The 22,297-nt window shown below is 36.0% G+C and overlaps 1 protein-coding gene across 1 annotated transcript; it reads right to left on the bottom strand.

The window, feature by feature from the left end:
- Positions 1–325: 325 nt before the first annotated feature.
- On the bottom strand, positions 326–1,196 carry LOC149649532 (uncharacterized). Its single transcript, XM_089849466.1, has 4 exons — positions 928–1,196; positions 838–869; positions 596–770; positions 326–485 (listed from the first exon to the last, which is right to left on the bottom strand). The coding sequence occupies exons 1-4, from the start codon at positions 1,194–1,196 to the stop codon at positions 326–328; spliced, it is 636 nt and encodes a 211-aa protein (XP_089705592.1).
- Positions 1,197–22,297: the final 21,101 nt, after the last annotated feature.

Below are 22,297 nucleotides of genomic sequence, written 5' to 3'. Positions count from 1 at the left end.
AGGCACCATGTCGTTTCGGACTGCCCTGGAGTGGAAAAAGGAGCCGGGCATCGGAACAGAAAATGTTAGAGAAGCTACTGGAGAGAAGTATCATTATGTAGAAGCTTTGAATGCAACCCCAGCGAATCAAGTTCCTGTACCAAGGCCATTATCAGAGCAATATGTTTACCCTGTAAAAGAAGCAATTTAAGGTCTCAAAGTAGCTCGTCGTTTTTCCCATTAGTAATCGCTTTTTTCATCAAAATAAATAATGCATAAAAATTGGTTTTATATTGTTGTATTAAAAACAGGTTTTTACAAAAATACTATTTCGTGCATTATTTTCTTAAACTGGACCAAGTTCAGTATAACCTTGATATAAATCTGATGGATATTGTCTCCTTATTCTCTTTATCGCGCAACTCGGGACTGGGCGAATTACTCTCCTACCCAAAACTCTGTATATCCAACGTATAAACAAGCGATAAATTAAGTATCTATAGGTCCTATAACACAAAAGGAAAATCATTATAATTAATATTTATCACTTTAACTTCCACATTCATGATTTAGTAATATAGAAGTTTTGCATCTCAACTTTCGGGGTTAAACGTACGGATTAATCTCATCTTCAGCAGGCACAAAGTTATTCTCTCTAAATTCATCAAATAGGATATTCAAATTATTTGGTCTCAATATATCATTGAATGTGTCCGTTTCTATTACGGGGCCAATTTCGTCAATTAGTCTTTCATTTGGAGGCTCATCTCTGCAGCAAAAACTCTCTTCTACTGTTGGCATCACGAAAAAAAATACAGTTGCACCTAAGAAAAGAGAACTGTATCAAAACTGTCTGACTGTTCAACATGTCGAATAACAACAACATAAACCTAGCAATATTGAATCTTATTGATCAGTTTACTAAAAATGTAAATTGAAATTAACTACCAGTCATTGCTATGAAGTCTGGGGTGATCAACTTCCATCACAGGCAAGTTTTCCCCTTCCTCAGCAGGCTCTTCGGGAAGCAAGGGCTCAAATTGGTAAGGATGATTACCAAATTCTTCCCGACCATCATTATCCGAATTTGAATTTTCCTCACATGATTCACGAGTTTCGAAAGATTCTACTGAGTCTAAACTATCCGATTCTACCACAGAGTCAGGCCCGTCTGAAATTTTGGATTCCGAGCTATCACTCGACGTCGACGAAGACATTTTCTACTTGGCTTTTGTTGCAGACGACGGGGAAAAATCCTACTATCCGCAAATTGAGTTCCCCTATATACTCCTATGAGTTTAGATTTCGTGCGCGTGGTCGCATGTTTTTTCGCTCGCGCCCGTTTTTTAAATTATACTTTTCAAATACTGTTTTTGATTTGTATGTTATGCTTAGCGCAAAATTTTTCAATTTACTTAATTTTCGACAGTTTTTTCTACAAAATTAGCTGAGTGGTCTGGATTGTGGAAATGCGGTCCCCTATTTTGGCCTGGGGCTTAGAGGCGCCATATTCCAGTACTAGGTTTAGTTTTTTAGAGCATTTATTATTTATTACGACTTTTCGCGTTTCTCTTCGTTCTCCACGTTGTTTTGATTTGCGGTAGGCCGCAGTGTGTTGGTGTACTCATCAAGCAAGACGAGTACCAAGTACCTATCGGTCGTAAATTTACACAAGTCCCGTCATGGATTTCTATCTATTATTGGCCTGTGACCACTTCATTCATTGCCATCCGATTTGTCGCGTTACGAGTTTGTGGTGATGTTGAGACTAATCCGGGGCCGGCTATCAACACCAGGCTTCCTTGCGGTCACTGTCAGAAAACGGTTAGGAAGAATCAAATGGCCATATTTTGCGAATCTCCCAGCTGCCTTAGATGGTTTCATGCCAAGTGTCTCCGTATGACGAAACCCGAGTACCAACGCTTAGGATCCTCGGATGAACCTTACCTTTGCCCTACTTGCTCTTTACCTGCGTTTAGTGATTCGTTCTTCACTGTTACCGATACGGAACTCGACGATGTTTTTTCGTCAGTCAAGGAGACAGCAACGAGCCAGAGGAAAGTATCATATTTCTTGTCAAATCTCAGAAGCATTCGGAACAAGTTACGGGACTTCTCGCTTTTAGCGCTATCTACGCCCTCACCGAAACATGGTTGGACAATTCGGTTCTAGACTCTGTGATCTTTGCACCCGATCACGTTTTATTTCGGTGTGATCGCCCTACACGCGCCGGTGGTGTTCTTCTCGCCATACGCGACGATCTTAATCCTATGCCTATTGAAATTCCGGACGAATTTCTCACTTGTGCGGATGGGGTACCTCTAGAAGTTGCCTTCGCCTCATTTTCTTCTGGTGGTCGCAAAGCTGTGATTGGCTGCGTTTATCGCCCACCTACATCTACTTCTGCGTATACCGACTCCTTATGCGAATTACTTGGCTATCTCCACGGAACCGTTCCGTTCCATGACATTTTCTCGATAATGGGCGGTTTCAACTTTCATGTCAATTGGACGAATCCAGACCCAGTTGGGGCAGATGAGCGTACTTTCGTGGAGACTATTCTGGGTTTAGGATTACAACAAACTGTTGCTGAACCGGCGAGGGGTAATAACTTCCTTGACCTTGTCTTTGTTAACGATCTCCGATATATGCCAGAATTTACCTTGTGCGACAATTTGCCGCGTTGCGATCATCAAGCTGTGTGCGGCCTATTTGACTTGCCCAAATTATTCAAAAAAGTTTCAAACGGACTGTTTTGAACTACAAGAATCTTAACGTGGATGACCTTTGCGATACTGTACGCTATGCACCGTGGGACGTATGTTTTTCCTTTGAGGATATAAATGAGACTTGGGAGCTATGGCTTGATTATTTTTGGGCCTGTGTTCGCGACAATATTCCGAGGGAAGACACGCTGTCCTTGGATTACGGGTGAAATTGTACACCAAAGCCACGTTTAGAGCTATCTTTACAAGAAAGCTAAGAAGTCCAACAGAGATGCCGACTGGAACGGTATCAGCGTGTCGTGTACCGAGGAGAGTTTTCTACGTACCGTCTGGTGCGTTCTGGGGTGCCCCAAGGTTCCATACTCTGCCCCCTGCGCTTCAACATCATCGTCGCCGATCTTCCATCTTCCCTAAGTGGCAACTTCGATATATCGATACGCGGTTCTAGTGATGATGTCATAGCACTCCGGAAGGACATTGACTCCCTTTTCCAGTGGGGTATCGAAAATAACATTCATCTGAACGTTACGTAGTGTAACTACATCATTTTGAGTCGTAGGTTTAGTCTTCTTCACGCTAGTTATACCTAGTGCTGCGCGAGTACTCGATAAGATTCGAGTACTAGACTCGATACTCGATAAGAGATTTTCTGAGACTCGAAAAAGTTTCGAGTATCAAAAAAGGCTCGATAAATACTCGAACCTGCTTTTGGAAGGCCTTTAACTCTGAAAATGGGATGTAGTAGCTATAAAAATCTACAAGAAAGTCACACTTATTGGTTAACAGACGCAAGTTTAGTGCTTATTGGGTAGTTTAGATCATAATAGCAGTGTAATGTAGTAGGGTTGTTGCTCATAACTGGTTCAATAGTGGAAGTAAAAGTAATAAAATACAGTTAATAATAGCGTTGACTATTATAATTATATTTTATTAATTTATTATTATTTTTTTAAGTTCAGCTTAGTAATTTTCGTTTGGGACTTTGCGCGAAGTATAACAATGACTAGTGACTAAGGTGAGGAATGAGATTAAGAAGAAGATATTGATGAGGAACTAGTTTGTTAAATTTAAAGGGAAGAAGACTAAAACTGTCTGGGAATTGTTTTAAGTAGTTGTCGATGATCAAAATTACACTAAATGTCTATTATTAGAGCGATAAATTAACGGAAAGTGCTGAAATACTGCAAAACCAATTCCCAATTACTCGATAAATACTCGAAACAAATTTTCCAACTACTCAATACTCGATTCGAGTACTCGAGACTCGGCTCGATACTCGATAAGGGAAAATTTCAACACTCGAGGCTCGACTCGAAACCAAAAATTCAAGGCTCGCACAGCCCTAGTTATACCATCAACGGCATCCCGATAAATAGAGTTTCTACCCTACGGCTTCTAGGTGTAATAATATCCCCTGATTTGAAATGGTCTAACCATGTGACCAATGTTTCCAATCGCGCCAGACGCCTTTCCGGTTTTATTAGACGCAACACTGGTCATACTGAGGCTTCTACAACTCTATTCCGAAGTTATTGTTTGCCAATCTTGGAATATGCCTCCCCCGTCTGGAATCCCTTTCTAGCTAAGGATGTTCGGGCTTTAGAATCAGTACAGCAGGGGTTCACGCGTTTCTCTCTAATATGCCCTAGGGCCAATAGAGCTGGCCATGTTCCCTACTCTGAGCGATTGAAAACGATTGGTCTTAGTCCCCTTGAGGTGCGTCGTGCAGTTTCCGATGTAGTTACGCTTTGGCGTCTCCGCGGGTTTTTGGATTTTAAACTTGAATATTTTGTCCGGATAAACCCTAGACATTCAACTCTAACTTATTCTTTACAATTTGCTAGGTGTTTATCGCTTCAAAATTCATTTTTTCGTGTTGTGAGGGCCTGGAATTCACTTCCTGATGATTTTCGCCGGGAATTCTTTCGAGGCCTTCAAAACTGGGGTTTCTAAATTTCTTTACACTAACTGGCTTAATTCTTTACTTTAATTTACTCAAAATTTTAGTCATTCATAGATTTGTATTTAAAATGTTATAATTTAAGTTTAAGTTTTATTTGTCGTTTTTTGTGTATCTGTCCCGGTAACCACACTTTACAGGCCTAGGCCTTCTGTGGTTGCCTGTAACGTCTGTTACTAAATAAAGTATTTTAAAAAGGTTACTCATAGCTATTGTTGTCACGGTCTTTAAGATATAAAAGAATTAAAAACTTTTGTTTACGGAGATATCCAACGTGATTTTATTAAAACATTTCTTTGGACGTTTCGGGCCGCGGCTCGTCATTCAGTCTGTTGAACTCAAGTGGGTTCATGTTAATATACTACTCTAGGTTATTTTTTAGAAATTTTGGGGAAGTATAACATTTGGTCGCTAGAGGGAATACCCTAAGGGTGCCGCGTGTTTTTTTTTTAATATATATAATCATATTATTGTATTAGGGTATTCCCTCTAGCGACCAAATGTTATACTTCCCCAAAATTTCTAAAATATACCGTAGAGTAGTGTATTAACATGAACCCACTTGAGTTCAACAGACTGAATGACGAGCCGCGGCCCGAAACGTCTCAAAGAAATTTTAATGTTTTAATAAAATCACGTTGAATATCTCCGTAAACAAAAGTTTTTAATTCTTTTATATATAAAGTATTATTATTATTATTATTTCCCAGACAATAGATATATTTTCCGTACCGATTAAAAATATACGCTAGTACAAAGTTTATCTCAATCCCATGTATATATGTAAAAAGAGTATTTTCTGTAAATATTGTATTGCTCTCTTATTATGTCTGTCTATATTCTCGTGAACTACTTGTATAGTTTTTTATATAGACATTAAAAATCTATTTCATTTCATTTCATTATTATTGGTGAGTTTTAGCCTACTAATATCAATGCACCGTTACCATTAAAACTGAAACACTTCATTTCTTAACATGGTTTTAATTTTACTTTCTTGTTTTTAAGTACTAGGTATTTTATTTTAATATTAAATTACAAAAAGTTCTTCCACACGTCTATCTTAGTCAAGTTTACATGTTATCTCCATGGATGCGTAAAATTCATGCCGCCAAACATTGTAACTGCTCATGCGTGGTCATAAATGTGAATAGGTCTATTTGGAATCCAGGGAAAAATTGAATCTCTAAATGATATTTTTTTTTCAATTTTGTGACTTTCAAATGAGAAATACGGAAAATCAACTTATGTGATGCATAGTTAAAAGTTATAACTCCCCCGGCTTGATAATTAGTAAAACTACTAGATCTGGTGCCTTCGATTTTATTTCTGTAGAAATAAACAACGAATTTGAAGTAAAATTCAAGGCAAGAGGTGCTCATATTGGTGAACATTGTATTATTTGGCATTTGGGAAAATTTCAGAAAACCATTAACAATTTTCATGAAGTAATGAGTTTTTATTTTACCTTCATTCGTGTTATTTATGTCAAGGCATTTAAAATGCGTAGGTATCGGAGCTCACTAATCTGAAAGGTTCATCTAAAAATCAGTATACAAATTCACTTCATTCAACAGAATGTTTTCATATATAAGTTGCCAAATTTAATACTATATCAAGAATATGAAGTAATTTTTGTCGACTCAAAAGGAATTTGGCCAAGAGATTGAAAAGACGAAAAGCATCTTCAGACCTTAATCAGAAAACTCAATTACGAAATATGACTGAAGTTCAAACAATACAGCTAATAAAGGAAAATTTTAAAGAAATTAAGAAACTGAAAAAGAAAAACCAGGTTTTGCAGCGAAGTCTAGAAAGGCTTTTAAACAAAATTAAAAAACTCCCCGAATCAGAAGGAATTATTTTCAGTCAAGTAATTGACGATAATCCGTTTATTAGTAATGAAAATGATTTGGAAACAACCATTTCAAAGTTTTGACAGTTACTTGCGATAAATCGGCCATTAATCAGAAGTTGATTTGAATGAGCACGAACTTAGACCCTGACAAGGGTGTTGCCTACAAAGTACGAAATATTTATGCGCCGATGGAAGAACAGAGAGATATTTTTTTATATATCAGAAGCCCCTATCTAGTTAAAACCGTTCGGAACTATTTTGCCAATAGTGGAGAAAAGAAATCCCGTTTACTTAAAAAAAGTGGAAAAAAATATTCTTTGGGCTCATGTCCAAGAAATGTACAACAACGATTGTCAATCACATTTGAGACTTTGCCTTTAACTGACTGACAATCATATAATGTTGGGACCTTTCCACGCAATGAAAGTGAAATTGATGACTCAGGTTTTGAGTCGAAGTGTGGCATTGGGAATCTAAGAACAGGTAGGGGAACAAGAATCTGAAACTGTTCAATTTTATAACTATGTTTAACCGCTTTTCGACATGTTAAATACCAGAAATCTTGGAGAAGGGAGGGGGAAAATCAATGTTGATTTAGAACCTTATCTCTCAATAACTGATTGGAGATTTAAGGTGCAATATTGCGAAGCTTAGTCCTAAAATGATGAATGAATTGATTTTCTCAATATTTTTAGTGGCTGGAAGATTAATTTCACCACTACCTTCATGAGTGAAAGAAGAAGCCAACGCATATCCTGATGCCTTTTCTGAAGGTAAAAAAGATGCAATTAATCAGGGAATCTTTGGATGGCATATTTATAACAGGTATACGGGATTTATGAGGTCACCGCCCCTTTTAGCTGTGACGTCAAAGATGCTTATTCCGCGCCATTGCTAGCCAGTACAGTTGCAGACAAATTTGAATTTCTCACTACATTCACTCATCTTCCAAAAATTGAGTTTTAAATAGATTCCAAATCTTTAATAAAACGAAGAGTGTTCAACGAGGAGTAATTGTGATGGAAAAAGAAATTATATCATGTGGTAAGAAAAAGTTTTCTTTTAAATGAATCAGGAATATTATTATTTAACTATTTTCATAAGCCTTGTTCAAGGCTTAGTAATCTGATTTAGCTTTGCTCAATACACATTGCCCCAGCGCTCAAGTAAGGATTTGAATAAACGGTACCTATTTATTTACAAGTATATGGGCGTTCAGAAATCCTAATTTTCTGTCAGAAAAGGATTGTAACGATAACACTAAAAATTGGCCTAAATTAACGAAAGAAAAAATCAAAGACTACTTGATAAATTCTGTTGCCTGTGATAATCAAGCTGCTAATGCTAGGAAAAGTATGGAAGCTGGAAATTACTTTGAAAGTGTATGTGTTGGAACCATATACAGCGCAAAACTGAGCAACGACTTGGTGGTATGCCGTGGAGAAGTGACACGGTCGCAGACTCTGTCAGAAAGGGACCACCAAGCACTGTTTGTTAGTACACTTGATGGACATATTATTTTTGGTCATTGTTCTTGTACCGCTGGATGGCTAAGGTATGCAGCCACGTTGGGGCCCTATTATTCAAAATATAGTTTTGGAAAACGGAAGAAATGAGGGGTCCGGCATGCACTAACCTCGCAAAGAAATGGAACAACACGACAAAGCGTAAAATTGAACCAGTATTGTTTGGTGAAATTAATTTTTTTAAAGATGAAAATTTCATTAAGGATGTAACTCCACCCATGAAAAAACCAGAGTATTATGAAATGCATAAAAGCTTTCAAGAAAAATTTAAAACTTCAATATTAGAGCCTCTACTTTTTTCACCAGGTTCAGTAATTAGTGATACGTTACACGCAACAATATTGCCTCGATCTACCCCACGCCCGCCCAGAATCAAGGCGCTAAGTGAAAATAGGAGTTTTTCGAATATATGGAGTCAAGATATTATCCACGGAAATCACACCGTTGACTGTGATAACCCGTTAAACTCCACTAGTCTAGGATGTGAACCTTGTAAAGTATATTTTAAAATATACGTTGAAATGGATAAAGAAAAGATTATTTTATTAGAAAAAGAAACGCTGGCACCAGCGAATAGATTTCTCTGGGAAGATTGTCGAGTAATACGTTTTACCGCATCTACAGCCAAAAATGTTCCGAAGCGCAACACCACCTAACCTGAAAACTTTATGAAAAATCACGTATTTTCAAAATTCCAAGGAAACAAAGCTACAAAGCACGGTACTACACTGGAACCTGCAGCTAGAAATATTTACGAAGACGTTTATGGAGTGAAGAAGAAAATCTACGCGAATTCCTTTCCAAAATTTTAAATGTAGAGATGTTCGATCTAGTCCACGAATTCCAGAATAAAACGTACACAATAACTTACTAGGGAAGATAAATTTGAAAACTGTTTGAGCGCTTTGGATGGGGTTGAGGCGTCTCAACACTATGATAGTGATAAAGAGGACTTTAAAATCGCAGTTGTTCTCAATGAGAATTAATTCTTTCATTCAAGTTATTACTACCTGGTGCCAACATTGTCGTTGCACGAATTAAATATGTTCAGTTCAAATAAAAAATTCTATCTATACAAATAACGAGCAATTTCCCTTTTGGAAGTTTTGGAAGACACAAAGGGGTTTTTGCTCTATTGATTGTTATTTTCATGTTACAATTAATAATATTATTATATTAACTGCATAAGTCTGAAGTTTATATAGTATGAATGTAAAAATTTAAATAAAACTCTGCAAATTAACCAGCAAATTTCCCTTTAAAGGACATAGAGGGGTTTTCTCTCGTTACTTTGCTCTTTTCATGTTAAAAAACTTGAAATCGAAAGGCAAGTTTTAAATAATTCGACAGTTTTTCACCTGACACAGCGCCCTTTAATTCGAGTCGGGGTAAACTCATCTGATTCCATCAGAACGACCTCTAGTTGAAGCCACAAAAAAGGATAAATAGACTCCACCCCCCTCTTAAGCACGCGATGGTGCCTTCGTTTAACGATGGTGCTGTGGTTTAGGGATGGTGCTAGAGGATAACTTTCCTTTTTCTAAAGACTTAAGCTGTCTGCTGCGAGTTCTACTGTTAATTTATATTAATTAGTCTCGCTCAGAACTGGGGCTATGGCGTCAAGTAAAAAACATTTTTCTCATGCTCACTTTTAACCCCTATTGTTTTACTTTTTTATTTTGCACACGACATCTAGATGGCGTTGCAAACATGTTACTCTATATGGAAACTTTGACGAGGCGATAGCCACTCTGTAATAAAGTCATTCTGAGGGTACACGATGGGAAGCGTATTACGCCGTATAACGCGGAAATACACTCGGGATTACTTTTTACAATTTTAATTTCAATATTGGAACGGATTGTAGGCATATCGCCCGAATTTACGGCATTGAAACCTCCAAAGAGGTAATACCGAAGGAATACGCCAGTACCTAATCCCTCGAATGACGTTCGGTGCTCGTTGACGAGGGGAAAGCCACTTTTTAATAAAGTCTTTCTGAGGGTGTACGATGGGAAGCGTATTACGCTAGTGCCTGATCCCTCGAATGACGTTCGTTGCTCGCGTCGCGCGGTTTTGCCTAGGCGCCTCGCTGTCACGAAGAATCGATATTATGTACTTTGGGACCCTCGTATTTTCAGCTTGAGAGGTTACTGAGAATCAACGAAGAAGATAACGCCGCTCTAAAGACCGCGTGCTATCAGGGGTATCGTATATTATGTATGCAGTGAACCTCGTATTTTCAGCTTAAGATGATACTGAGAATAAACGAAAGTGAGATCTTTGTTCTAAAGGCTCGTTTACATGTGAGCGAGAAAAAGCTTAAAGCGGAGAGTAGAAGTTGAAAGTCGAATCTTTTTCTCGCGCCTAAAAAAATCGCGTCTGCCAAAAGCGTTTGTTCCCGCTGCTCCACCCGCTCCTTCGTTTACATACAAGCTGGGCGGTAGCATGAGCCTAGATTGCAGAGTTGTCTTTCAGTCGAAAGTAAACAACAAAAATGGCGTCGACTGTCGTTAGTTTACTTCTGCTTAAAAAGAAACTATTGCTTTTGAAAAACATTCGACATTTATAACAAAAAAATAAAACAGAAAATTAGAACGGAACGTCGTTGTTGGATACATCCTATATACAGAAATAGAAACAAAGATGGCTATTTTCGCCTTTAGGAACGTTACTTGATATAATTTGTCAAGGTGCGTATATTTTCTCTACTTGAGCTTGAGAATAATTTGGATTTAATTGTCGAGCTTGAAAGGATGAGGCAATGTGATTACACGTATTTCAACAATTTTATCTTGTTCTTTTAAAGACATTCTCAATGGTGGTGCCTAGGCCTATTTCGCGAGATGAACAAACGCAAAAATATCAAACGATATTCGGTCCTTGGATATTATTGGCTTGGAAAATCACGTGACTCTTTGCGAGAAGCAAACACGAGCTGAAGATTCTACCGCGGCAGATCGGAGCTTATTCGGAACACCCGCTTCATCTATGAGCAACAAGCGCGACTTGAAAAGTTCCCGCTTGTTTGTAAACGGTACGCCTAGGGAACTCAAACCCCAATACGCCTCATCTCTCAGCTTTACGCTTCGACTTTTTCCATTTCTCGCGCACATGTAAACGAGCCTTAAACGTAGCAGGTTTCACGGGGGACCGGGAGTATTTTCCCTCACGAAAATTTTCTTTATAATTCTTAAGAAAAGTTGAAGGTATTTTTTGGGGAATTTCTTAATAGGTTCTTTCAAATGTTCTTAAGAAATTTGACACTTTTGCCTTTAGGGTTTCTTAAGAATCCACTTAGAAAATTATACAAGCATTCGCTAAAACTTCTTAAGATATTCTCAATAATTTCTCAATATATATTCTTTAGAGTTTCTATCCATTTTCTTTAGGGTTTCTATCCATTTTCTTTAGGGTTTCTCTCCATTTTCTAAAGGGTTTCTCTCCGTCTTCTTTTGGGTTTCTCTCCGTTTTCTTTTGGGTTTCTCTCCGTTTTCTTTTGGGTTTCTCTACGTTTCCTTTTGGGTTTCTCTCAATATTCTGTAGGTTTCCTCTCAATATGCTGTAGGTTTTTCTCTAAATATTCTGTAGGTTTTTCTCTAAATATTCTGCAGGTTTTAAATACAAATCCAGAATAATTCACCTTAAAATCAACTGTTTATTGAAAATAACTTAATATAGGTATAATCTAATTATTTTCATTTCCTTCATCCGTAGCTGGAACTTCTTTACTTTTTGCCCTTCTCCTCGCGGTTTTCCCTTCCGCCAAGTCATTAATTTCTTTTATTTTGTCACTAATTGTCTGGTTTAAGGAAGCTTTTGGTACATCTGGAAATTTTCTGCCTGCAAACCCTAAAATTATCCAAATACATGTATTAGAATAAGAATTTTTAAATGAACGCAGATATGAAGGTTACTAATCATTAGTACCTTTCACTGTTTGATAAATCAGAACATTTTTATGCTTGAAAAGTGTGTAGCGGACAGCTTTTTAACCGAATCGGTTACAAGTGGTACGTGTAGTTAATGTTAGAAAAATCAACTCTTGAATAAATATACATGCAAAAGTGTTTATGAATATATACCTAGTACTGCGTTGACTCGCTTCGGGTCCAATTGTCTTTTAGGGGGAATGTGCTTGTAGGCATTTGATTGTTTTCCAGTAAGAGACGTGTTGACAATTTCCAATTCAGTAAATATCTTCAGCAAGAGATTTCTGGCAAAAAACCGCCCATTTCCGTTAGAAGAAAACTCGGCTTGGGTAACATCGGATGTCTTCACGAAAACCCCATCTCCAATGTTCATCTACAAAAAGAAAAAGCTATGAATCAGCGTCCGAGGAAAGTATACATTTGCTAAAACCAATTTAATTACCATTTCATCCTCAGTTGGGTCAGAAAAACCATGCCTGCAACCATTTCCTGAATTATTTTCAAGTTTCTTGTGCTTTTTTTTAGCTTCTTAATACAATTATCAACTTCTAATAATAATAATAACAATGAATGTAAAAATATTAGTAAAAACTAGAAAAATACAGTCTCCGCTAAAAGGGGATTTTAGAATATTAAGAATTATTACAATATTACTAATAAAATGATAAGTATTACAATGATAATAAAATTATTACAATGATAATAAAATTATTACAATGATAATAAAATTATTACAATGATAATAAAATTATTACAATGATAATAAAATTATTACAATGATAATAAAATTATTACAATGATAATTAAATTATTACAATGATAATTAAATTATTACAATGATAATAAAATTATTACAATGATAATAAAATTATTACAATGATAATAAAATTATTACAATGATAATAAAATTATTACAATGATAATAAAATTATTACAATGATAATAAAATTATTACAATGATAATAAAATTATTACAATGATAATAAAATTATTACAATGATAATAAAATTATTACAATGATAATAAAATTATTACAATGATAATTAAATTATTACAATGATAATAAAATTATTACAATGATAATAAAATTATTACAATGATAATAAAATTATTACAATGATAATTAAATTATTACAATGATAATAAAATTATTACAATGATAATAAAATTATTACAATGATAATAAAATTATTACAATGATAATAAAATTATTACAATGATAATAAAATAAAATCAAATCAAATTAAATCAAGCTTTATTGCGTGTCCATAACGCCCGGAGGCTTTTTACAATGGGTCACGCGGTTTAAATTAAAATATACAGGTAAATGTACAATTAAAAACACACAATTATTGTGCCTTAATAAATTTTGTTTCTCAATTCTTCGAACTCTTGAATTTCGTTATTTCTCTGTAATTTCGAGATTATAATACATAAATGCGGGGTTGTCCCTTTGGACCGAATCATAAACCCGCCAAAGTGCGGGTTTTTCGGTCGAATGGGATTGGGTTCGGTTGATTGGGATTCGGCGCAATGGAAGTGAGCCCTAATAAATGAACCATCTTTTAGAAAATAGTTCAGTGGGAATATGATAATGTCACTAATGAGCAATTTCTAATCTATCATGCTAAACACGATTACACATTTTACACTTTTATCAAGATTTCTCTCGTAAGACGCTGCTACCGATAGTCAACCAACGTACAGGGTACATACGTCTTCCAGAAGACATCATATAAAAAAGGACTTGGTTTGCCCAAGCCTAAAAAACAAAACGATAAGAGTTTTTTCCAGTTGACTGAAGCGCGGATATTTTATTTTTCTATATAATTTTAAAGACAATCCGTCTTTTTTTTGATGATAAAATTTTACGAAAATGGAATTGTTGTTGAAAAATCTGAGATAAGTAATTTTTTATTTCAATTAATTTATAGGAAATAAATCCATTACCAGTAAAATCAGGAGATTGAATTAAATTCTAAAGAGTAGTAAAATACGGATTGTCTTTAAAATTTGTATAGAAAAATAAAATATCCGCGCTTCAGTCAACTGGAAAAAACTCTTATCGTTTTGTTTTTTAGGCTTGGGCAAACCAAGTCCTTTTTATATAAAATCTGTTCCTTCAGTCTGCATTTGTATTAATCTATTATAAAACAATTTTTTCCCTGAAATGCGAAATTTTTCACTTCTAGGACGAGGTTCAAAATGGTTCTACACTTCAACTAATTCTTATAAGATACAGCTCACAATTCGTTTTAGAACCCGAGCTTTACAGTCAACTTCAAAACCAACCTCCTGCCACGATTTTTAAACTATCAAAGCCGTATCTTTTACAGTCCACTTTACGATTGCAATTATCCATGACATTGCGTTCACTGCCCTTGTACGTTTACAGTGAGTGGCACCGTGGCCAAGTATTTTAATTAAAATACCTAGGCCACAGGTCCAGTTTTAAAAAAATCCTTATTTCCAACACTGATCCATCTATGCTTCAAGCTTTTACAATCACCCATTGCATAGACTCACTCAATAGTCTGCCTAAGCATGGATTTATAATAGAAGCTTACGCTTCCTTGATATTTCACTCACATTAAAACGCGCACAACATTTATTCCTCGTCTGAAATAGTACCAGCCTGGCAAGCGCGTTTGTGACGTAGAAATTGAGACAAATTCAGAGGGGGGTTGTAGTTTTTCACGTGATCGAGTAGTAATTTTTAATAGCGCGCGCGAAATTATCTTTAGAAAAGCGCGCGCGCACGCGCACCGTAAGAAAAAGTTTGCCTGAATTTCTACGTCATCAGGCCCCCCAGTCCCCACCCGCGCGAATTTTTATGACATAAATGTGTTTAAAATCAAAATGCCTTACTGAAGGTTACAGTGAAATATCCATGAAGCGTAAGCTTCTATTATTAATCCATGGCCTAAGTAAGGCAACTTAAGCCTTGGTTGAAACTAACATCTAAAATATAAATTAAAAAGGTATCTTAAGTATAGAATTTCAACCGAGACACATAATTAAACGAAAATTAGACCCGCCAGAGAAATTTTTAATAAAAATAGTGTTATATTTATTGAAAATTATCAAGTTAAAGTTTTAAGGCGGTGAAATGGCAAATTAGCGTCGTCTACTGTAGAGTAATGAACAACTAGCGTCGTCTGCTGTAGAATAATCTTTTGAGGTACTTACATTTTTAATTAAATTAACATACTTAGACTTAATTAATTTTGATGAAACTTGAAAAAGGCACACCTTGAATAGTTACTTGTTAATTTGAAAGTATTCCGAAAGCTAACTACCATGTAGTTTTTAAATGATTCGATGTACAGGAGCACCAAAAACCCCATGTTATTCCTATGGGAAAATCGGCGAAAATCTGTGAATTTTCATTTAACATTACGGGAGGGTGTGGGATCTTATCTAGAAGGGCCTACCGGCCCTCTAGAATTTCACGATACTCTATTATATCATGATCATTAGGGAAATCTGTTATGTCAACCCTTTTGCCACCGAACATATTGGGAAATTTATCCGTGTAGCATTTCTTTCCGTTTTCATGGAAATGAAATCCGCAAACCATGTGATGCTTAGCTCCTAAAGGTTTCTTGGATAGCGGGGTACACCAAGCGGGTCGCCTTTGGGGGCTCTCATTAAATATTTCTGTAGCGTGTGTTTGAATAATTCTAATCCATGTTTTTTTTAATTTTTCATCCTTTGGAAATGGGCTGAAAGTTACTCCTTTGTTCTTTAAAGTATTTGAGGTGCAACCTGACACACAGCAACGTCTTCCAACCATTTAAAAGGGTATTTAAGTTTAAAGTAAATATTATACCGATTACCGAAACGCGATTTCTATCCAAGGCTTACTGTCAGTCAGCAGACGCTCTCCAAAATGGCAAACTTCAAAGCGCTCTCTGTCGAGTGTTTTTTTTTCAATTTTTGGGACTCACGTGATGCTAAACGTCACTGATGACGTGTCGGGTACATTTTCTCTAGAACCACCTCCCCTTTTATATAAAGACCTATTATTGGCCAGTTTTGTGACAAATTGTGTGACTGATGTTGCTTCTGATTCACCTGGCGAATCCTTACTTATCGTCGTTGTTTGAGTAATCTCTCCAGATGCTTCTGGATTTTCATTAAGTTCTTCATAACTGTTATGTTTTCAACTATACTAAGTTAAAACACATGGTGATTTATTAACAAAAACTATTACTTTAATGTTCACTTTAGGGAATGGGTTTATTTGCTGGTCACTGCCAGTTCTAGCCTGTATTATTCGGCTTGGTAGTTTTAATAGGTGGCGTTACAAAATGATATGGTTTTATAGGTTTGGCGGGAAAGTTGAATGATATATAAAATGACATATAGGTAAAACACAACATCTCCCTATTCTTTTGAAAAGGTTCGAAACTTATTTCTAGAGTTAGTTACATTTCGTCGATAAGGCGTTACGGCGCGGTGTGATGTTGGCGAAGGTTGTATCGAGGTGTAGGGGGTATGTTGTCGACGATTGGAGTGTGTCGTGGTTGGGTGATCTCAGGATCATCGTCGGCCAGAATAAGTCCGTGAAGCGGTAGGGGTTTAAAGAAAGATGCGTGCCTTGTAACTGACTGGCCATTTCTTTCGGCCGAGATCATTGATCCATTCTGGGCGGTGATGGCATACGGTACGGGATCAAAGTAAGGTGCCATTTTGTGGGTGCGAATAGCTTTTAACAAAACGAGATCATCTACCTTGAATGAATGGGTTCGCACATGTTTTTGGTTATCGTGACGAATCTTCATTTTCGCTTTGGCTCTACTATCAGTTTCTTTTACCGTGTTCGCTGGTGGCGAAGGAACGGGACTGAGAGACGGTAGTTTGGTTTTTAGTTGACGACCGAACAAAAGGTCGGCAGGTGGTACTCCGGTCGTACTGTGGGGAGTATTACGGTAATTTGATAGAAAACGGTGGAGTTCGTCTTGCCAATCTATTCCTGCGACATCCGCAGCACGTATGGTTTTATTAAGCGACGCCATAAATCTTTCTGCGGTACCATTGGCTTGCGGCCAATATGGCGTGATTTTACGATGGCGGGCTCCGATCGTTGATAGGTATTCTGCAAACTGATGAGAATTGAAGGGAGGTCCGTTATCGGTTTTGATGACATCGGGTATTCCGAAGATCGAGAAGACTCGAGTCATTATCTTGATGTTGGCGTCTGCTGATGTGGACGCTACAATTTCGGCTAAGGGGTAACGCGACTGTTCATCCATAAAGACTAGTAGGTATACGTTCCTTTGAAAGGACCAAGATGATCGAGCGCGATGTGGAACCATGGTTTGTCTGGGAGGTTTGATGGGAGTAAGGGTTGCTTGACGTGATTGGGCATGGAAGATAAACACGTTACGCACGAGCGAATGACTTGTTCAACCTTTTCATCCATCCCAGGAAACCAAACCTTTGTTCGAAGGAGTTTCTTTGTTTTCACCAGACCCAAGTGTCCTTCGTGGGCAATGGCAATGACGCGGTTTTGCAGCGATTGTGGAATGTAGATGCGGTGGTGTTTCATTAGGATACCGTCGATGATAGACAGTTCAGATTTACTCGCTTCGATAATTTTAAAGGCAATCTGATCTACATCTGTAGGCGCGGTTCGCCATTGATTGGTTCTAAGACCTGTTGGGCTGGCATCGACGTAAATGGTGGTATGGTGCGAAGGGTCAAAATATGACAAGATTAGGTCATTGGTGAGGTGTCGACGCAATACGCCCAAGGCATGATCATGTGTTTCTGTCCAAACCCATGGGACATCTTTCTTTGTGAGTTGTCTCAATGGAAGAGTAACGTCCGAAAAGTGTGGGATAAAACGAGAGCAGTAGGTGGCTAATCCAAGAAGACTTCGTATTTCGTCCGGTGTATTGGGTGTAGCCAAAGATTGCAACGAACACACAGAATAAAAATGCTGTAAAATAAACACTATGGTAATGGCAATAGCGTATGCCATCAAGATGATGTTAATTTAGTTGCGCATCCTCCCTGTTTTTAATACCGTTGACAATACTGTTTTTCTAAACAGTCGAACTAACAGTTTTAAGAATTAACTGTTAGTGTATTCAGGGGCGTTCGTAGCTTTTAAAATAACCGCTTCAGAGGTTGATTCAAAGACAGTCTTAACCGTTGATTATATTGTAGGGGTCAATGAAAAAACCAGCACTATATGCTCTTTTACTACCAATAAATCACAGTTACATAAAATGTCTGCTGCTGTAAAATTAACAGCAAAATATGTGGGTTTAAACTCACTAAGCACTGTGGATTAAAACGTGGTTTGCTGTGAAAATAAAAACACACCATGCTGTTTCAAACCGCTTATGGTACACTAAAAAAATAGGGTTGCTGTAAAAATAAGAGCTCTTAGAACAGTTTTAAATCCCGGAGCTTATTTTGATAAAGACGGTCTTTGCTGTTAAACTAAAAGCACTCAAACCTTTATTAAAAACATTAATCTCTGTTGGTTAAGATGCAACTTGTCATTTATATAAGACGACTAGCTGACAGACTGTCCATTAGGGTAGATTTATACTGGTTGCTGTAATACACTATAAGAAAATGCGGTGTGCTTTAACACCTTTAAAAGTAGTTTATATGGGTCCAAATTTGACACTATTACAGGTGTGCATATACACCCCAGAAAGGGTTTAATAACACTTATTTGAGCAATTAGTGTCAAAGATAAGAATAAAATGGTGCAACAGAGGTTCAGTTTAACACCTTTTTAACTCTTATATCGATCTAAAAGTTAATTTTTACTTCCATATGAGTGTTGTGCAATTCCTTAAGGGTGCAGAAAAACACCTTTCCGAGTTTAAATAACGCTTTCTGAATGTCGCATGACACCTTCCTGAGTTGTTGATTTATCACAAAATAGCGCTATATGCTTAGCAAGGTTCAACCTTGAGAGAACTTAAGAGGACAGTTCTAACAAGCAAGGGTAGTTCTCGCATCAATGTGACACTACATTAAAAGTTGGCCACTTGATCGACTTAAAATCCAGCATCAAACTGCATGGTAAGTTTGTCATTTTCACCGACTTATTAACTTCTGAAAAAGGCAGAAAGTTATAAATTAGTATAAAAGCATCGGGTATTAAATTGGTTTTGGAGGCCGTAATATCTCAGCACTAGATACAGACGTATTCGTTAAATTTTATAATCTCTTTTCACGAAGAGTTTTTCGAGCACCAAAAACGCGTTTGACCTAATCTATTCTACCATATTTTTTTTAAAAAAAAAGAAAATCCATGGAAGTGCGAGAACTTGGAACAGTTTGACACTAACGACGTTTTTGAAGCGGAAATTTCTCAAACTGTAACTAAAGTCGACGATTTAGAAGTTAGTGTACTGATTATTTTGAGGGGGCTAACTTTGAAATTTGGGGGCGCTATAGCCCCCATAAAAGGCCTAGCGACGCCACTCCAAGAGTGTCGTATAACGCTTTTAAGAATGTCGCCTAACACGTTTCAGTGTCGCCAAACACGTTTTGTACATTTTCGGTCAATTTTAGAAATAAGTAGGTTGAAATTATAATGAAGAAGAGAAATTGCAAAGATAAAAAATTGGTTTTAGAATTAGCAATTCACTGACTTTCCAAAATATTTTTATTTTCATATGGGTCCTTTCATAATAAACGCGGACCTTTTCCAAAAGGCTTAGCATGGTTAGGTAAGATTAGGTTATATTGCTTCAAGGTTTAAATCAAGGTTTAAAATGAAGTGCTTCAAGGTTTAAAATAAAGTGCTTCAACGTTTAAAGTATAGTACTTAATGTTCAAATTAAAGTATGCAAAACTTTAATTTACGGTGGATTATACAGTAAAATGTACGTTAAATTTATACTTAATAGTGTAACTATCTGTGTTTTAATTTTACACTACTGGATTCTTCACGGCAGCATACTTTTTTCCCGGAAAACAACAAAGTTCTATTAATAATAACATATCCTGCACTTCCGTTTGAGAAATAAAAACTAGCTGTTTTTTCCACAGTCGTTAACATAAAAAAGAACAATGTTTTGCTGTATATTTAAAATTAAGGTAATGTAATTTCAAAAACAGCGACTACCTGTATATATTAAGGCTTGTTAGAGGTTTTTCTGGATAACAGCATTACACAATCAAAAACATGGTGAAAACTATTGTTTCTTTGACATTAGTTTCTCAGTGTGTATTCTGAAAGCAGAACATTAGTTAAAGGGTCTGATAATAGAACATAACGGTTCCATGTCTAATTCCAGAACATTGTTGGTTTAATCTATCTTTATGGACAAACCATTTACGGTTAATTTTGACTCAATCGATTTTCAAACCATAATACACCTAAATTTAAACTATAACTGGTATGATGTTTTAGTTTAAACCATGAAGAGACCATTTTTAAACCTCTAGTTTTTACAGTGTGTAGCGAACTGGAAGTGGGCTGGAGCGATCATTAAGTAGAAAAGTAAATCATATTATAAATTTATTTTAAGAAACTGTATAAATTGTACAATATATACATTGTATAGACTTTCCATTAAGGTATTGTAGAAAACAGTAGAATCACAATTCAAACGCCTTTACAAGATTTTCTGAAAACTTTAATAGAAAATTACCAAAATCGTATAGAAAGTTGTGGAAAATAAGTTAAAATAATTTATAAAGTTTCTATAAAATATGTTTATAGAATATTAACATGTTTCTATAAAATATGTTTATAGAATATTAACATAACACTTACAGAAAAACGCATGGTTTCTGTTTTATATAAAATCTATAAAATGATGATATAGAAAGTTTATAGATAAGTCTATAGATATATCAATTGGAATAGATCCCTTACGCACTACAATCTATTGAATTTTATATATTTTTATGGAAATTTCATAGAACATTTTCGAACGGGCAATAGTCAGTGAGAGGGCTTCAACTGGACTACAATTAGCAGAGGCAGCGCTGACCCCGATTCTGCTATATTTTAGCCAGCTGGTTACCGAGTTGCAGTTTTTTTATATATTGGATTCATTGCTGCACTATTACTGCCTGATAGCCCAAGCGCAGCAAAGAAGAAAATTATTCTGGTTTTTTTGGTAAGGCTCGTATCCTTTTTGCAAGCCCACATTTGGCTGGTGTAAATATTACTTCTACTTTTGTGCATAGAAGAAAATATAAAATAATTGGAGTTTTATTTTTACTTTTACTTTTGGCCCGTTTTGGGTATAGAAAAATACGATTGAATTGAATTATCAATGCGATTGTCACTTCAAGTAAGTACTTTTAATAAGTGATAGTAGGATTCAAATGTATTTATAGTCAAAAACGTCTATCTGTTATATTTACGACTTAATAGTGTTCTTTCCTAAGGAGAGTAATTGAATGTATAAAACGATAGCGTTGAAAATTAAGAGCTAAAATTGAAAGTCGTTAAGGCTCGCCATAGAAATTTAAGGCGCGATAAAAGCCCGAAACCATATTTTGAACAAGTAGCTCGAAAACCAAAAAATCAAGGCTCGCACTGCCCATATATATAGTGCATTATATATCAAAAATCTTAGTTACGACACCTAACCAAGTTTAACCAAAAGAAAAATAATGAAAAAGCGTAAAAAAGGTCCTCATAGCGGATGTAGTAAGTCAAATTTAAACAGAAAATTTTAATTATCACAAATATCAATTAAACGGGAAGATATCAAAAATACGAAGCTATTTCAACTTCGTTATACGTTATCTCGAAAAATCGCATTATTTTCACCTAAAGCAAAAAACATGAAAAACCGTTGGGTCAAAGGTCCCCGTAAAGGGCTTAAAATCCAAAATTAGATACAAAATGGTGTAAATTATAATATTCAATTAAAAAGGTATATATCAAATCTTTTAGACACCATACCTTACGAAGTTTATTATTATTCATCCACAAGGAAAATAATAAAGAACCCTTGGAAAAAGGGTCCCCACAGCGGATGTAGTTAGTCAAATTTAAACTCAAATTTTACTTATCACAAATTTCAATTAAAGAGGTAGACATCAAAAATACAAAGCTATTGCTACTGCGTTATAGGAAAACTTAAGGAATGGTATTATTTCCAACTAATGCAAAAAACATGAAAAACCGTTGGTTCAAGGGTCCCCACAAAGGATGTTAAAATCCAAAATTAGACACAAAATGGTGTAAATTATAATTTTCAATTAAAAAAGTATATATTAAAAATTTTAGATACGACACCTTACGAAGTTTACTATTCACCTGAACAATAGTGTAAAATGGGTGATATTAAAATTACAGTTCAACAGGGATATAT

This window comes from Phalangium opilio, unplaced genomic scaffold (assembly GCF_054372755.1).
Source record: "Phalangium opilio isolate 3A_F unplaced genomic scaffold, DU_Popi_V2 ptg000088l_1, whole genome shotgun sequence".
Classification (NCBI taxonomy): domain Eukaryota; kingdom Metazoa; phylum Arthropoda; class Arachnida; order Opiliones; family Phalangiidae; genus Phalangium; species Phalangium opilio.
Note: the sequence above shows the minus strand (reverse complement) of the source record. Positions and strands in the feature narration are given on the sequence as shown.

What these genes read in the sequence shown, in the direction of transcription:
- LOC149649532 (XM_089849466.1), bottom strand. Translation starts at nt 1,196, where the DNA reads ATGTCTTCGTCGACGTCGAGTGATAGCTCGGAATCCAAAATTTCAGAC. An exon ending in AGACTTCATAGCAATGACTG is followed by an intron (nt 870 to 927) that starts GTAGTTAATTTC and finishes CAATATTGCTAG; the next exon opens with GTTTATGTTGTTGTTATTCG. An exon ending in GCTGAAGATGAGATTAATCC is followed by an intron (nt 486 to 595) that starts GTACGTTTAACC and finishes TTTGTGTTATAG; the next exon opens with GACCTATAGATACTTAATTT.